Source organism: Onychostoma macrolepis, chromosome 10 (assembly GCF_012432095.1).
Source record: "Onychostoma macrolepis isolate SWU-2019 chromosome 10, ASM1243209v1, whole genome shotgun sequence".
In the NCBI taxonomy this organism is placed as follows: domain Eukaryota; kingdom Metazoa; phylum Chordata; class Actinopteri; order Cypriniformes; family Cyprinidae; genus Onychostoma; species Onychostoma macrolepis.
Genome location: NC_081164.1, coordinates 5,085,696 through 5,104,272, shown reverse-complemented (window position 1 = coordinate 5,104,272; position 18,577 = coordinate 5,085,696). Strand labels below are relative to the sequence as shown.

At 39.0% G+C, this 18,577-nt stretch overlaps 1 protein-coding gene across 1 annotated transcript; it reads left to right on the top strand.

Annotated features, from left to right (window-relative positions):
* The first annotated feature begins 4,789 nt into the window (after positions 1-4,789).
* On the top strand, positions 4,790-18,483 carry mamdc2b (MAM domain containing 2b). The gene is made up of 14 exons (XM_058788358.1): positions 4,790-4,956; positions 5,038-5,142; positions 6,787-7,037; positions 7,129-7,210; positions 7,610-7,717; positions 8,837-9,120; positions 10,823-10,916; positions 10,996-11,142; positions 11,703-11,968; positions 13,938-14,031; positions 14,138-14,293; positions 17,129-17,388; positions 17,474-17,558; positions 17,648-18,483. The coding sequence occupies exons 1-14, from the start codon at positions 4,926-4,928 to the stop codon at positions 17,722-17,724; spliced, it is 2,040 nt and encodes a 679-aa protein (XP_058644341.1). The 5' UTR covers positions 4,790-4,925; the 3' UTR covers positions 17,725-18,483.
* The last annotated feature ends 94 nt before the right edge of the window (positions 18,484-18,577 follow it).

Genomic DNA, 18,577 nt, shown 5'->3' with positions numbered 1-18,577 from the left:
AGGCACTGGAAGGTTCAGTAGGACAAGGGAGGAGTAAATGAAGTGGCAATCTGGCTTCACGTCCATGAATGAGGAAGAAAGGGGTGTATCCAGTGCTGCTGTGTACACTAGTATTATAAGACAACTTGGATTGCCCTTAACATGGTATCCCATGGCTCTGTTTGCTGGTACAGACATTTACTCAACTGATCTTTCAGGGTGCGATTGAATCTTTCGATTAAACCATCTCCCTCAGGATGATAAGGAGAAGTCCTGGTTTTGGTGACACCCAACATGGAACACAACTCCTTGATTAAATCTGCCTCAAACTGACGGCCTTGATCTGTATGAAGGCATTCAGGAACACCATGCACTGTGACATACTGTTCAAAAATACATTGTGCAACCATTACAGCTTTTTGGTCTTTCATAGGGTACAAATTCACATACTTGGTGAAATAGTCTTGGAGAACGAGGACATATTTATGGCCTGATGGTGACACAGGAAGCTCGGTAATGTCAGCTGCCACCTTTTCAAAAGGACGACTGGCATGAATAGTCTGCAGGGGAGCTACACGATGTGGGACTGGCATAGATCTTGACTGACATGGGACACACTGTTGGCAGTAGTTCTCTATGTCCCTAGCCATGTATGGCCAGTAGAAATGCTCTCTAGCTCTTGCAAGTGTCTTTTTATGACCAAGGTGACCTACAGTGGAATGTCCATGTAAAAACCGTAACACCTGGGGGACAGCTTTGCTGGGAATGACTACATGAAGAGTAGGTGACTCTTTTGGTTTGTTACAGGCAAAACGGTAGATTTGCCCATCCTGCAAATGCAGTCTATCAAACTGTCGCCAGTATACTTTGAGCTCAGCCGAACCTTTCTTTAGAACCCAAGTTGGAGGTCTCCTTCCGTCTTTCAACCACTCACTCACTGTCCTCAGTGTGACATCATCTTTTTGACACTGTGTAATATCGACTGACAAAGTCTGAGAAAGGTCTATGACGGCATGAGCAGTAAGAGGGGCTGTGACTAAAGGAGGTTCTGACTTGCCTGATATGGAGGGATCAAAAGTAGGCTGAGGAGTGGCATCACTTTGAGTCGGGCATCTAGATAGTGAGTCTGCATTTGTGTGCGTTGCGCCATTCCTGTGTTTTATGACCCAATCGTACACATCAAGCTCCAACGCCCAGCGTGCCCTACGTCCTGTTGGATCTCGATCGATAGGCATTTTCTTTAAACCTAACAAGGGGCGATGATCGGTAACAATCACAAAGGGGCACCCTTGCAAGTAGTGTGAGAAATGTCTAACGGACCAAACAATAGCCCACCATTCTCTGTCAAAGGTGGACCAGTTGCATTCTGTTGCACTTAGCACATGACTGGCATAGGCTACTACCTTTTCAACACCCTGTTGTTGTTGTTGTGCAAGAACGGAGCCAATGGCATGGTGAGATGCATCCGTATACAAAATAAAATACTTGCTGAAATCAGGGTAGGTGAGAATAGGAGGGGAAGCTAGTGCATGCCGAAAATACTGACAAGTGTCCTCACATTGTTCACTCCATGCGAATTTGGCATGTTTCTTCGTAAGGCTGTGTAAAGGGGCTGCCTTTTCTGCAAAGTCTTTGATAAAATGCCGATAGTAGGAACAGAGGCCTATGAAAGCTCTAATCTCTGTAGGTGTAGTTGGACGAGGCCAGTTCATCACTTTCTCAGTCACTTTGGGGTCTGGTTGAATGCCAGCCTTCGAAACAACATGTCCTAGAAAGAGTACAGACTGCTTGAAAAACTGACACTTTTGAGGATGGAGTTTGAGGCCAGCTTGCCGTAGTCTACCAAACACTTCAGAGACATCATGAATGTGGTCTTACTGAAGACTATTATGTCATCAAGATATACTAAAGTCTTGGACCAATGGAGGCCACAGAGAACAAACTCCATCAATCGCTGAAATGTTGGGGGGGCATTAGTAAGACCCATGGGCATGACCTTAAAATGATAGAGGGAATCACCTGTAGTAAAGGCAGTTTTCTCCTTGCTAGCATCATCCATCTGAATTTGCCAGTAGCCACTGGACAAATCTAGAGTGCTAAACAAGGTGGCTCCAGAAAGGGCGTCTAAACTGTCATCCACACGTGGAAATGGGTGTGCATCTTTGATAGTAATTGAGTTCAAACGTCTATAATCGATACAAAATCTGTAAGAGCCATCCTTCTTACGGACAAGTATCACCGGGAGGCCCATGGGCTATGACTAGGCTCGGATTACAGTGAGCCGCCTGGAAAAGCATTTCCCGACGGCTTTTTGGTACTAATAACTGCGTTGTATCTTGTTTTGACTGAGTGTCTTGGGTCACTCATTACAACCTGTCTTTTAAAATAGCAAAATAAGGATAGGAGAGCGGTTGAGTCGATTGGAGAGGATGCCCATCGATGGAACGGACCTGATCAAAGGCATTTTTGAGCGATTCATCCTGAGACTGTTCCAGAGGGAAATCATCACACTCTGTGAGGTTTCTCCTCACAACAGCACTCCATTCAAATCAGGGGATATTTGAGGTGTGGGCTAACTGCCACCTCTACCCTATGCTTTTGTCCCCGAAATTGAATAGCCACCGACACTAGGGGGTAGTTCACCACGTCCCTGTGTACCCTAACTATGCAGCTCTTATCCAATGCCTCTGGTTGAATCAGGCTTTGATGCATTGAGGTTTGGTTACATCCCGAATCCACCAAAGCCTGATACGTACCCCCCTTAATACTCATGGGTATTTGGTACAGGCCAGCTTGATCGGGGGTAGCCTGTGGGGTGTCCGGGACCCGGATCAGTGTCCATCACCTCATCACTGGACACCGACCAATAGAATGACCTGGGTCCCCACAACGCCAACAGACCGGCCCAGGCCTCCCCGCCGCACCAGTGGCAGGAAGCGGGTCAAGGAATTGGCGTGGAACAGGAGCTGCGGGTGCGCTGACCCCATCCCCCTGGGCGGCGGTGGGGCTCGCGGAGTGGGGCTCGCGGAGGAAGGTTCCCCCTGGACCTGGGAAGAGGGACAGATTTGTAGGGAGGAAACACAGGAGAAGGGAGAGAAAGAGAGACAGATGGCAGGGCCTCGCCGACCCCAGGACACGCCACCATCTGGTCCTCCGCCAGTTGGATGGCCTGTTTCAGCGACACCGGGTGGTGGCACTGGACCCACTGGGCAGTCTTCCTCGGCAGCCAAGCCACAAACTGCTCCAGTAACACTTTATCGACAACCTCTTCGACGTCGCTTTCATCGGCCATCAGCCATCTGTGGCAGGCGTCCCGGAGCTGTTGCGCCATCACTAAGGGACTCAGGCCGACCCGCTGGAGGATGGCGTGTTTAAGGTCTCCGTAGACCAGGAGGTTCTGGACTGGCAGTTGTTGTGCGGCAACCTGTGCTTCTCCAGACAGCAGAGGGATGAGCCGCACTGGCCAGTCCACCGGAGGCCACCCACACGCCTCAGCCGACCTCTCGAACAGGTCCAAGAATGACTCAGGGTCGTCCTGGGGACCCATCTTGTTGAGAGGTACGTGAGGGGGTGGGGCTGGGGCAGATGGAGAACGCGTGGCCCGAACCTCCCGGTCAATCCAGCTCCAGAACAACTCGCGGTCTTCCTGCTGGACTTGGAGGAGGGCTCAGAAACTCCGTTCTTGATCGTCCCTTATGCCCAGCAGTGCTTGATGGTGTTCCTGATGAAGTCCCGCGAGTGACTGGATTACCTCCACAAATGGCGATGACGGCGGGGACTGCATGACGGCAGTGGCGTTCTTCTTCCTTCCCGGGTTTGTGATGGGGTTCAAGGGTGGAAGGAAGAAGACAGGGTCGGCGTGACTGGGACTCGCACTTTTATTTTACCGTGCTCTTTGCACAAACTAAAAGGAGAGGCACTCACTGTGCTTCCAAACATTCAGCAAATAACTCAGAATACAAATCAGCGTATCGTTCCTGCTCCGGCAACAGTCTCCTCGTGCAGCTCGAGTTCCCAGTCTGTCTCTCTCCAGCATCCCGTTCTCTGGTGGCTTTTATCCAATCCCTCCATGCCAATTACTGAAATGAGACACAGGTGTTATCATTTGCAAAAAGAAAAAGAGAGTTATCAAGAGAAAAAGTGACAGAAAAAGCAGATGAGTGGTGGTCAACCCTAGCCCCGCGTTAAACTGAAACAAGTAATCGCCTGCGTTAATGCGCTAATTTTGACAGCACTAATATATATATATGTGTGTGTGTGTGTAGGCCTGATAATACAACCCGAATTCTGGACGTTTTTTAAATTTGAATAAAACGAAAACTAAAAGACTTTCAAATCACGAGCCAATATTTTATTCACAATAGAACATAGAGAACATAACAAATGTTTAAAAGGAGAAATTTTACATTTTTATCCACTAAATGAGCTCATTTCAAATTTGATGCCTGCTACAGGTCTCAAAAATAGTTGGGACGGGGGCATGTTTACCATGGTGTAGCAACTCCTCTTCTTTTCAAAACAGTTTAAAGACGTCTGGGCATCGAGGTTATGAGTTTCTGGAGTTTTGGTGTTGGAATTTGGTCCTATTCTTGCCTGATATAGGTTTCCAGCTGCTGAAGAGTTCGTGGTTGTCTTTGACATATTTTTCATATTGATATTGATGCTATGGATTAGTGATATGAAAGTGTGTTTAGAGCTGAAGTGGTCATCTCTTCTGAGGTAAGGAAGGTAACCTCCAAATCTGGTCAACATTACTGAAACCCTCTCCTAATTCCCTCCCTTTTTCTTCTCCAGCAGCCAGACAGAAGGATCACATCTGAGCTTCGGTTATACGCTGCCAGCTTGAAAGAGGACAAGATGAGAGAATGAAGTCTAGATCTCTAGTTCTAGTGCTAAACCAGGTCTAATTTGATTTATTGGTTGCAGGACAAAACGTAGAAGAGAAGATGCTTCCTTTCTATCTTCTGAGCTTGATTGGTGAGGACTCATTGCAGTTAAGTTGTCTGTGTGTAGATCATTGTACATGCATAAGTGTGTGTTTCTGCTCTTTTCTCTCAGTGACAGCTAAAGCAGAGCTTTTGCCAGGCTCCTGCAGCTTTCAGGACAGCATATGTGACTATATGTCTGACCCCGACTTTCTCAGCTGGACCCTCAACCCTTCTGGTGAGTTTCAGCAACATGTCAATGAATGCATTACTTTATGAATCATTTGATGCCAAGGTCAACATTAAATAAGTGGATGTAAGTGATCAGATTTATTCATTTAATAGGAAGAAAAAAACATCAACATAAAAATTCAATTTTAATACACATCTTCTGTAATAAACATGTTTTTAATTAAATTTTACTTCAATATATTTTTAGGTGGCATAAAGTCAAAAATGTTATCATAGTGCATAGTGTCCTGATATCATAATGAAGAAGAAAAACAAAACCTGAAATCAATGGTATTGAGTAGTTTAGCATACTTTTTAAAATTATTTCTCAGGAAATAAATACTGCCTTATTGTTATGTTATGCAACCCCACCTTATTGTTATGTTATGTTATATATATGAATAATTAATTATTTTCATAAAAAATACTTTTACTTTAAAAGTACTTTAAAATGTATTTGAAAATAATGATTAAGATTAGTATCAAGAATGTATGAGTGTGGATTCAAGGTGTAAGAAAAAAAAATGTATTACGTTTTCGATGGTTCCACCATATGACATTTTTAGAGTGATTAATGTTTTTGGATTTGGGGTTTTTGGATTTATAAAAAAATGAAAACCACATAAAAGTCATCATGAATACAAACACTGCATTTCTAAGCACTTGGCATGTGTTTTAAACAATATATTTATTTATTTTTTATTTTGAGTTCTCATTTGAATTTTCATCTTATTTGTCAGTTGTCATAAATAGGCTATTTACATTATGGTACAGGACACGTTAAAGGAATCGTCCATTATTTTCATTATTTTATTATAATTTATTTTATTATTTTATTTTATTTTTGTGGAGTTGAAAAGGAGAAATTTTGAAAAATCTTTGTGCAGCTCTTTTCCATATAACTCTCATTGTGTACTTTATTGATAACATTCATAGTGTACTTTATTGCAAATCTTCTAAAGTAAAATATTCAGAAATTGTTAGACAGGTTTGGAATGACTTGAGAGTGTGTAAATGATGACGACATTTAATTTTTGAGATGAACTGTGGCCCTTTAAGGCAACTTTTAAGCTTGTGTTAAGCTATGTTTCACACAGGTTGTTCTGAATGGAGGTTGGCACCATTTTTTAACTGTAAATGTAAACTTTTTAATGTAATGAAGCCGTGAAGTATGGGATGTACAGTCCATGGATTTCAGGGTTAAAAAACATGTGAACTGCATGCATCGAAAGCCCATAAAAGTGAAGAAATCGTGTTTAATGAGACCCACATCTGGAAGCCATGGCGTCAGTATTTAGGGCATCTGGAGATAGTGAAATAGCACATTATTGGATTGGTGATTCGCTCTGTTTATACGTGGCATGAATCACAAATGCACAAGCACACTGGATTATTAGCTTTTGGTTGAATCTACAGAGCACAGGAAATTAACAAGAAATGTAAGAATTGAATACAAATGTGGAGACAATAGGATATGTGATGCCTGGTGAATTATATGCATCTGCAGACAAAAGAAAAAATGCATTTTAGCACTCAATAATGAAATAGTAGTTTGATAAGTGATCTGTCACTGCTAGAAACATTTATCTGCCTTCCCAGCTGCACGCGCAAACTCTTGCCATGAATGTTGTTTTCCTTCTGCTTCACTCAGGACACTTCATCACAGTCGAAGAGCAAGTCCAGGAGGACCAGGGAAAGGCGGTTCTTTTGGGTCCAGATGTGGACCAACAGGACTGGAGCTGTTTCAGGATGGTCTATCAGGTCACAGGCAGCGCCTCCCTGCAGGTGCAGAAGCGCACAGACGGAGAGAGCTTTGATCAGGTGCTCTGGACGACCCAAAGCCCATCTGAAAGCTGGCTCATCGCCAGCATTGACCTGCAGAATTCCACCGAAACGTTCAAGGTGAGAACTATTTATAGAGTCTGGATTTGCTGATGTGACTCATGTCATGTTATCATGTGACTCCAATGACAAGTTTGTTCTACATCTGTAGATTGTCATTGAAGGCAAACTAGGAGAAGGCGGCAGCAGTGTGTCCATCTTTGAGATCAAGATCTCTGATAAATACTGTATAGGTTAGTGCTCTGTTAAATTGAGCTAGTAAACAGCATGTTAGCAAACACCCAGAGCAGCTCAGCAGCCTTTCACTTTGTTTGTTTCTTTGTAACACTAATAATGTCATGCCAAACTCAGGGCCAGCCACATGAAAAGAACTGTTAACCACAGAAAACAAAAACACTGTTCATTCCCAACAATGTTTGGATGGCTATTCCTAGGAACCAGCCTTTGTGCACATTCCTGAGGGACAGAAAATCTGTTAAATGAACCCAGATTTCTGTTGTTCAGTTTTTGTGTTTATCAGAATTTTGCCAAAATGTTAGTGGGCTTAAATGGCTTGTAGAGATAGAGAGCTTCAAAAGTAGTTATTTTCATACAAACTAATTACTTTTTTTTCTGATCATGTGACCTCAAAGAGTGTGACTTTGAAGAAGATCATCTGTGTGGCTACACGAACGAGTGGAACAGATATATGAACTGGCGTGTGGGAAGATCAGATGACACTGCTCTGAACGATGGAACAGGTTAGTCTGATCAGCACCTGCTTTGTGATATAATCCAATATGATATGAAGAAAAAGATTCAGCATAACTCTTATAAGACATGAAAGATGTTCTGTAATTTTTTGTTATTATCTTGTACAATGAAATACAGAAACAAATTCTAAACATTGTGCTTTTCATATTAAAAGATTTTGTTTATATGTATGTATATGTGTGTGTATGTGTGTGTGTGTGTGTGTATATATATATATATATATATATATATATATTGTCATGTAATCTTATATCTTATTATACAATATGAAAAATATTATAATCTATATTATTATCTTGTACAATACACAATGTTGTAATTATGCAGTTCAAAAATTATATAAAACATTTTTTTACATTATTTGCATAATAATGTACCTGTATAATGAAAACATGTATTATATATAAATATATCATATATAAATAAATACATAATACCAAAAATATACAATTTTATTTTTAATTTAATACATATTAAAAGTATTTTATAAGTTGAATAATTTTATACAATTAAAATATCTAAAATGTATACATTATGCAATTCAGCAGTTATACACTAAATGTAAAACATATATTAACATCATATATATATAAATACATTAAAAATGCAAAAAGTTCTACAATGTACATATAATTTATATGTGATAAATAATATACATGATGCACTCATTTACAAAGAAGTATTTTATTAGTTGTATATAATGTAAAACATTATATATAAATATCATATATAAATAAATAATAATGTAAAAAGTTCTATGCATCTATGTACAAGTTCAATGTATTTTCATTTATATATAATAAATAATATATGATACAAAATGTAATCATTTACAAAAAGTATGTTTTTAGTTGCATAATTTTATCTAATTAAAAAATCTTACTCATAAAAGTTTTATGATATAATCTTGTGTGTCTGTGTTTTATTGTATAATATTATATGATGCAAAAATGTCTTTTAAAAAACAAACATTATTATGTAGTCTTTTATGACAACAAATAAATATTTATTATGGTAAAATCACTATGGTTATGGTAAAATCTAATATTTTTTATAAAGCCATGGCTGAGATTCTGTCAGTGATGCTCTTTCATTGATTCACACAGGTCAGTACATGTATGTGGACTCTACTGACACTAAAAGCTTCCAGGAGGTGGCCAAGCTGGTGTCTCCGATGACCACCGTGCCCATGTCGGGCTGCTTGAGCTTCCAGTTCCAGCAGTATCACGCCGGGGACCATCTGTTCTCCCTCTTCAGCAGGGATCAGGCCGGACAGTATCAGGAACTATGGAGAGCCGATCTACCGGAGAACAACAACGTGAACTGGAGTCCAGAAACCAGAGTCTGGATACCTGTACAAGTGGATCTCAAAGCTCCGTATCCAATAGAGGTAAGGACTGACCACCACAAATGAATATCTATTTCAGATACAACCATCCCTACAAGGCACATAAAACTAGCTCTGATAGGATGTTTTACATACTGGGCAAACAGTCTCTTCCTGAAGCGTGGAGTTTTTGGCCAGAGTAAGCTGCCAGATGCTAAATATGGACCAGACTGTGTCTGACTGTTTTAGGCAAAAATCTGCAACACAAAGTGTGTTTGTCCTTTTATAGACGCTGTACCTCAGGGCTGTCCAATCCTGGTCCTGGAGGGCCAATATCAATTACCACATCTGAACCTAAGGTCTTCAGGGTTAATTGTCCAGGCAGGCATGCTGGGACAAGTTAAGCTAAACTCTGCAGGACACTGGCCCTCCAGGACCAGGACTGAAGAACGTCACAAGAGAAAAATCTGGGTTTTGAAGAAAGTACCAAGCTAACACACTGTTCTAGTAACGGTTTGCAAGTGTTTTTCTTGGTTAAACAAATGTTAAGGGAACATTTCATTTTATTATTTTGCATATGTTGTGGAAATGTTACTTTTGAATATTCACTGAATGTTCTGAAAGTCACATTTATAAAATGTTAGATAAATGTCCATGAATGTTGCATAAATAATGTTTTTGTGCTAAGTTTTGAGAACATATATATACAGTATATATATATATATATATAAATTAGTGTTGAGGGGTAACTCAATCAGATTACTTTTTTCAAAAAACTAGCAAAGTAATGCATTATATATCTGAGTAATGCATTACTTTTTAATTTACAAGAAAATATCTGAGTTACTTTTTTAAATACGTAATGCTAGTTTCTTTGTTTTCCCATTTATTGAGTGCTATTTTGAGACAAATTTAGTTAGTGAGTGAAGTGACATACGGTCAAGTATGGTGACCCATACTTGGCCGTATGCACACACACAGCAGTGAACACACACACACACACACACACACGTGAACACACACCCGGAGCAGTGGGCAGCCATTTACACTGCGGCACCCGGGGAGCAGTTGGGGGTTCGGTGCCTTGCTCAAGGGCACCTCAGTCGTGGTATTGAGGGTGGAGAGAGCGCTGGACATTCACTCCCCCCACCTACAATTCCTGCCGGCCCGAGACTCGAACTCGCAACCTTTGGATTACAAGTCCGACTCTCTAACCATTAGGCCACAACTTCCCACAAATTAGGAGTAAATGCATAGTCGTTGTGTGCGCTGTGTAAACATGATCAATACTGTAGCTCCAGACTAAATGTGAACATGCATTTACTCATCTTACTTGCACAAGAACAGATTCAGTATTCCTCAAAACGGATAAAAACTGTGAAAAGCAAACTCAGAATATTACGCAAACCTGCAGTAATTAAATGTTAACACAAAAATCCTCAGCCCGCGGCTTATTCAGTTCACCTTTGGTGCGAAAGTGCTTAACATTTGCCAAAAGTAAGACTTTTTTATATTAAAAACAAACAAGCACAGGCCAAATGAGAAAAAGTAATGCAAAAGTAATGTAATGCATTACTTTCCGTAAATAGTAACCAAGTAACATAATTAGTTACTTTTTTAATTTTGAAGGTAATGTTTCCCAACACTGTGTGTGTGTATTAAATTATTAATTTAGTGTGATTTCATGACTACAAACTATTATAATTAGTCACACTACATGTAAAATTGTCAGCACTGACATTTATTTGTTTGTGTATCTTACAAGTTGGTGTATGAGGTGGCGTTCAACGGTCCACATGGAGGACACGTGATTCTTGATGAGATTTCCTTCTCTCCAGAGTTCTGTAATGCAGGCACAGGTATGTTTGAACAGCACAATCTGCCTCAAAGCTCATACCTAATTCCTGTGTGATCAATTAAAAATATGTGTTTTCACAGAGCCAACGTTTGATCCATCTATTGCAAACTGTGACTTTGAGTCAGGATATTGTCGGTATGTCCAGGCACAGATAGACAGTTCACTGTGGAGGAGAGTGTCTGTCAGACCCAACATCTACACCGCCGGAGACCATACGACAGGAGCAGGTACAGCTGGATGTAATGTACATACCATTCAAAAGTCTGGAGTCAGTAAAGTTTAAAAGGAAGAATGCAATGAATTAAATGTGACAGTAAAGGCTTTTAGAATGTTACAAAAGAATTGTACTTTAAATAAATGATATTCTTCTTAACTTTCATGAAAGTCAAAGGATCAAAGGACTATGAAAAAAAATGTATCATAGTTTCCATAAAAAAACACGTTCAACACTGATTATAATCAGAAATGTTTCTTGAGAAGCAAATATTAACATATTGGAATGATTTCTGAAGGATCATGTGACACTGAAAACTGGAGTAATGATGCTGAAAACTCAGCTTTGATCACAGGAATAAATTACATTTATAAATAAGAAATTATTTTCATATTTCACAATATTACTGTTTTTATTGCATTAGTATCAAATAAGAGCAGAAAAGACTTTAAAATGTTAAAAAATTCTCCCGACCCCAAAGTTTTAAACAGTAGTGTATAAACGCATTACTGATTAATAGCCTACATTTGTTGAAGCATGAAATGGTTAAAAATTGTTGTTCTTTCTGAACAGGATCCTTCTTGTTGGCAAACTCTCGCTTCAGTTTACAGTCCGGATACGTCAGCCGTTTGTTTGGCCCGCTGATGCCAGGCGATCAGAAATACTGCCTGAAGTTCTTCTACTCCCTGCGAGGCCTCAGTGGAACAGACCAAGTGTTGTTGGCGTATCTGTATTACAACAACGGCACTGAACAAGAACAAATATGGACCCAGAATTATAAGATAAGAAATGTCTGGATTGCAGTTGAACTGACCATTCAAAGTCAGAAAAATGCTCAGGTAAGATGGTGTAAGCTTTATTATATGTCACTTACTATTGCTTGATTAGTCAGAAGCAGGTGATATATAGGGGGAAAGACAAGTGGTGCATTGAAGTCATCCCGGGAAATTCATTACCTATTAAAATTATAATTCTAACCATTAAAACTTTGCCTGTCATAGGCCCTACATTTGCTTACCAACAGCATGTGGCAAATAATGGTTTACGGCTGTAAACTGAAGTCTATTGACTGTCTCAGTTTCAAAAGGATATTTCACAGACTCTTTAAGAGACACATACTCTCAGATGACTTCCATTTATCTGGACATACGTCTGGCCCTCTGCTCTCACATCTGTTAGCAAGACAAGGGTTTATGTCTCGCATGACTTTTATTACAGTAAGGTCCAGATTTAGAGAAATAAATGTTTATAACATCTGGAAATATAAGATCATTCATACTTTAAATCCACAGAACCATACATGAGCTTTACTTTTTTAAATATCACAGTACACTGTCTTTCTTTTCTGATCTGTCATTAAGTTAGCCTGAGAAAGCCTAGCTTAAAGCTTCTTCTTCTCCTTCTTCTGAGACAAAATATGAACTGTATCTCCTCCTTTCAAGCTACAACCACCAAACTCGGGTCAGACCTTCACACTGTTCTACGTATGCTATATCTTTTCTAACTGATCAGACTTTTGATTTTCTTTAAACAGATGATGAAAACTACGTAAAATCCCATACACTTTTATCGAGGGGGTCGAAACTTCTGTACAGTACAGTGTTTAAGCTGGACAACATAGGACAACATGCTAATCAACTTGCTAGAAACATGCTTATCATGCTAGAAACATGTTAAACTTGCTAGAAACAAGCTATTGCAAGAAATATATTTCTTTGCATGATAATCATGCAAAGAAACATACAAACTTGCTAATGACGTTAATAAAGTGCTAACAATGTGTTAATCATGCTAGAAAAATGCTAGCAACATATTAATCATTTCAAGTTAGCATCATGCTAGAAACATGCTAAAAACGAGTTAATCATGTTAATAATATGCTAACATATTAGCAACATGCAAATCATGCATCCTAGCAACATGTTAATCATTTCAAAAATATACTAGTCACATGCTAGCATCATGTTAATCATACTAGCCACATGTTAACATCATGCCAGAAACATGCTAACAACTTGCTAGAAACATGGTAATCATGCCAATAATATGCTAGCAACATGTTAGTAATGCTAATCATGCTAGAATATGAGAACAATCAAAGACTATAGAATACCCAAGACAATATGTCACTCGTATAGTTTTGAATGGGGAAAAATGCAACGCTCAATATGGCCGCTCAATTGCAGGAAGCCCCGCCTTCTGAATGAAAGCGCCAATCGCTAATCGGTAAAGTCAGCGCGTCATTGCAGATGCTGTTAGAAGTCCCGGTTGCTATAGAAACAGTCATGCTAATCATGTTAATATGCTAAAATGTTAGCAATATGCAAATCATGAAAGAAACGTCATAGCAACATGTTAATCATCTCAAAAATGCTAGCCACATGCTAACATCATACTAATCATGCCAGAAACATGCTTGCAACTTACTAACCATGCTAGAAACATGGTAATCATGTTAATAATATGCTTATCATGCTAGCAACATATTAATCATTTCATGTTAGCATCATGCTAGAAACATGCTAAAAACGAGTTAATCATGTTAATAATATGCTAACATATTAGCAACATGCAAATCATGCATCACAGCAACGTTAATCATTTCAAAAATATACTAACCACATGCTAGCATCATGTTAATCATGCTAGCCACATGCTAACATCATGTTAATCATGCTAGCCACATGCTAACATCATGCTAATCATGCCAGAAACATGCTAGAAACTTTAAAGTTTGCTCACAAACTTTACTCATCTAATTTTATGTTGATCTTAAGTTTGTGATTTTTCTCCGTCTGCGCGATGAAGGTGGTTTTCATCAGCACATGCAAAAATATTTGGAGTTGTGGCTCTGTGGGGCTCGATGACATTAAAGTCACGCTTGGTGACTGTGCACTGTTAGGTAAACAATTTTACTCTGTGCATGTGAATCTTCATGGTGAATTTTACAATTGGTTCCTTAATATTTTTGTTTACTATACAAGCAGAATAAGCTCTCTCTGTTACAGCATCCTCTGTGTCAGCCCCGTCTCACTGTGACTTTGAGGCTGGTCTGTGTGGATTCACTCAGGATAAGGAAGGAGACTCAGGAGACTGGATGCTGGCCAGAGGACCCACACCCACATCCTACACAGGGCCCAAAGGAGACCACACCACTGGAATGGGTGAGCTTACACCCTCCCCAAAAACCCTTAATCACTCCTAACTTGTGTTATTAACTTATCATTGTGAACAATGTAACATTTACAAGCGGAACTACAGATTACCACAGACTTAAAAAATTATGTTTGCTCGATTCCTTTTACAATAGAAGTCTATGGGCCAAAACATTTTAAAGGAAGGAAAAGCTGTACATTCGTATAAGTTCTTATATTCGTCTTCATAAAAATGTGTTATTTTGCTTAAATCATCCTTTTGGGTGGGAGTACTTTTCTATCCGGATTAACTGATGCTTTATGCTCCACGTAAACAGTACTTTGCAGATAGTTACATAACATTCTGTAGCTTTTTTGTATCTTCACATGCATCATGTGAAAGTTACAGGCGTACCGGCTTTGGTCAAGTTTAAAATTTGGATTATTGCTTTAGCCTTGCAGCTAAGTACACTTTAGCATACATTTGCAAATTAACCATTGTTTTATTATTATGTAAAAGTGTAGTAACCATGTTTTTGGTATATTACCATTTGTATAACCACAGTTTTACTACAAATGGTTAAACTATGGTTAGTATAGCAAAACCATGGTTAGTTTGCGGTTACCATGGTTTAACCATGGATTTTTGGTTTTAGTAAATCCATGGTTAATTTTCGTAAGGGTTTGTAGTTATATATTTAAGTACTGAGTAATATTAATTAACAACAAGGGATTTGAATTTGGTTTAGGGTTAGTTGAGTGTGATTATGCATACATTTCTGTTAAAACTACAGTAAGTGCATGTAAAATGTAACAAGGACACATGTATTTGGATGCATGTGAATTGCAATTAAATAAATGTATTATAGTATTCATTTATATTAAATGCAGTTATCTGAAGTTCAGAGGACTTTTTTGACTCATTAAAGTTGGACTTAAGTAGTCTACATCTTTATATGTGATTTCAAAATTACTTATGTTGTCTTTAAAATAAGGTTAAAGTATACTGACAAGCATGGTAACTAAAATATTATGGCATTCCTACTGAAACGTGTATCTCATATATTTAGGACATTTATGGTACTATAGTAAATAGATACTACATTTGATACAATATACTTGTGTTTGTTAAGGTGCACTTAAATTAAATGTCATCCTGTAATTAAAGGGATACTCTACCCCAAAATGAAAATTTTGTCATTAATCACTTACCCCCATGTCGTTCCAAACCCGTAAAAGCTTAATTCGTCTTCGGAACACAATTTAATATATTTTAGATGAAAACCGGGAGGCTTGTGACTGTCCCATTGACTGCAAAGTAAATAACACTGTCAAGGTCCAGAAAAGTATGAAAGACGTCGTCAAAACAGTCCATCTGCCATCAGACGTGCAATCTGAATTTTATGATGCGACGAGAACACTTTTTGTGCTCCGACGCAAGCACGGCTCAGATGATGCAGCACGTAAACGCCATGACCTACTGACGTCGAGGCCAGCATACACCGTAAACGCCATTTACGTGCTGCGTCATCTGAGGCGTGCTTGCGTCGTGGGGTGTTTCTCAAACGGAAGGCTGGATCCTACCGAGGCTGCGTTCTTCCTAGTTCAGTCCTTCAGAGTCTTGTAGGCTAGACTCCTCATCGGCATATAAACGCTAGAATGAGATGCTCTAGTAAGTGTGCGTGGCTACGTCACATATGTTCTCGCCCTCACCTTCACGGCACAAAAACACTAATAAAACTTAGTTTTGGAAAAAAAAACTTTGTATTACAAATCTTTATATTATTTGGCTTTCTATTAATGCAATACAGTGAAAAACCGCCATCTATGATCTCCCTGTGGCATAAATTATTGGCAGTTTAGCGTTTAGTAAGTAATTTACACCAAAACAAAAGATAACATCTATCCTTTCATGTCCGAAAACATTATTTTTGTCTTAGATTTCATAATAAATTCAGACAAGCTCAGTACTGACTAGTTTTTCGTCAGTTTATTTTCATGAAATGGAATGGGTACAAAGCATTGTGGGTGATTGAAGGTTGCGGAGGATACATCCCATGCATCCTTCAAATTCAGCTGAAAGAAGGACGCGAAACGAAGGCTGTCTTCCAAGGATCCTCCCGATTGAGATGGCCTTCAGCGACGTTTGATGACGTGGCAGCCGAGATATGCAACCTTTGTAGGATGCAGCCTTCCGTTAGAGAAACACCCGTGCTCTGCTAGTGAACTTGCAGGAAGTGTCACAGAGGAGCAGAAAAAGTTGAATAAAGTCGATATTTAGTTTTTTTTGCGCACAAAAAGTGTTCTCGTGGCATCATAAAATTTAGATTGCACGTCTGATGGCAGATGGACTGTTTTGACGACATCTTTCATACTTTTATGGACCTTGACAGTGCAATTTACTATGCAGTCAATGGGACAGTCACAAGCCTCTCGGTCTTCATCTAAAATATATTAAATTGTGTTCCGAAGACGAATGAAGCTTTTACGAGTTTGGAACGACATGGGGGTAAGTGATTAATGACACAATTTTCATTTTGGGGTGGAGTATCCCTTTAATTTTTTTTTTGACATAAGTACATAGTTAAAGACACATAATATAAAGCGGGCCCTAAAAAGGGTGTTTAAAAACATGTCATTAAAGTGTCTCTTTTAAGTCCAGTTAAAGGGATAGTTCACCCAAAAATGAAACTTCTGTCATCATTTACATTTGTCATCATAGTAGTTCCAAACTTGTATGAATTTCTTTGTTCTGCTGAACACAAAGGAAGATATTTTTTTGGGGTGAACTATCCCTTTAAGTGGCCTGAAATTTAACCTGGGACACACTTTTATATCTTGGAAAGCTGTCTTCTCTGCTTTTAGGTCATTATTTGCACATTGAGGCGTCAGTGATGCTGCCCGGTCACAAAGCGCGCCTCCTCTCCAGCTCTCTGCGCGGCTCTAGAGAAACACAGTGCTTGCAGTTCTACTACCACATGTATGGCTCAGGGATCGGACAGCTGAGCATTTACCTCCAGACTGGACAAGAGAACCAGGACAAACTACTGTGGACGAGCCACGGAGAGCAGGGCATCTCCTGGCTCAGAGCATCAGTAAACTACCAATATGACCAACAGCACCAGGTTAGTTGCATGAGCTGCATTATAATCAACATTTACTCAGCATCATTTTCATTAATATATTACATCTATTTGTCCACATACTTAGATTGTGTTCGAAGCCACTAGAGGAGCATCAGTAAGGAGTGATATTGCAATCGATGATGTTGTTTTTGAAAGAGGACCATGCAGAGGTATTCATGATAAGTTGATTATCATACACATCTGTTATTCACGTTACCATGAACAACTTTACATACTATTTGTCCTGTTATCCACACAGAATATGCTGATGACCATATGCCTCATCTGCGCCTCTCTGGAAATAATAATGATATTCAGTCAATGAATTTTAAATAGAAAAGACAGAAAGAGAAAATTGCTGGGAAAACTGAAACCATGTGACCGTACAGCTGGAGTCCAGTGATCTGTGAAGATGAAAGCAAAGGAGATGACCGCATTGTAAGCAGAAATCATCACCTAAAAACGTTTCTTGTGTATTTGACTTTTGAACATGGTTCAATCCACAGTTTCTCATGTGTGTATCACATGTACACATATACTGTATACATGGTTAATGATTGAAATCATATGTGACCCTGGACTACAAAACCAGTCTTAAGTCGCTGGGGTATATTTGTAGCAATAGTCAAAAATACATTGTATGGGTCAAAATTTTCTTTTATTCCAAAAATTATTAGGATATTAAGTAAAGATCATGTTCCATGAAGATATTTTGTAAATTTCTTACCGTAAATATATCAAAACTTCATTTTTGATTAGTAACATGCATAGCTAAGAACTTCATTTGGACAACTTTAAAGGCGATTTTATCAATATTTAGATTTTTTTGCACCCTCAGATTCCAGATTTTCAAATAGTTGTATCTCGGCCAAATATTATTTGTCCAATCATAACAAACCATACATCAATGGAAAGCTTATTTATTCAGCTTTCAGATGAATTTTGAAAAATTCACACTTAAGACTGATTTTGTGGTCCAGAGTCACATATTAGGTCACCATAGAAAGCCTCTATATAGATGTCTTATTGATTTCATTTGTACTTCAGGACATCAGCATGTAGTTTTATGTCAAATAAAACTGAAAATGGCAGAGACTTCTATTTTATGAGAATAGTTTTTTTTTTTTTTACTTTAAATCTTTAATCTTTCATTATATGTAAGGGTGTGTAATATGCCATGTTTAAAACC

What these genes read in the sequence shown, in the direction of transcription:
- mamdc2b (XM_058788358.1), top strand. Translation starts at nt 4,926, where the DNA reads ATGCTTCCTTTCTATCTTCTGAGCTTGATTG. An exon ending in CTCTGATAAATACTGTATAG is followed by an intron (nt 7,211 to 7,609) that starts GTTAGTGCTCTG and finishes GTGACCTCAAAG; the next exon opens with AGTGTGACTTTGAAGAAGAT. An exon ending in AAGCTCCGTATCCAATAGAG is followed by an intron (nt 9,121 to 10,822) that starts GTAAGGACTGAC and finishes GTATCTTACAAG; the next exon opens with TTGGTGTATGAGGTGGCGTT.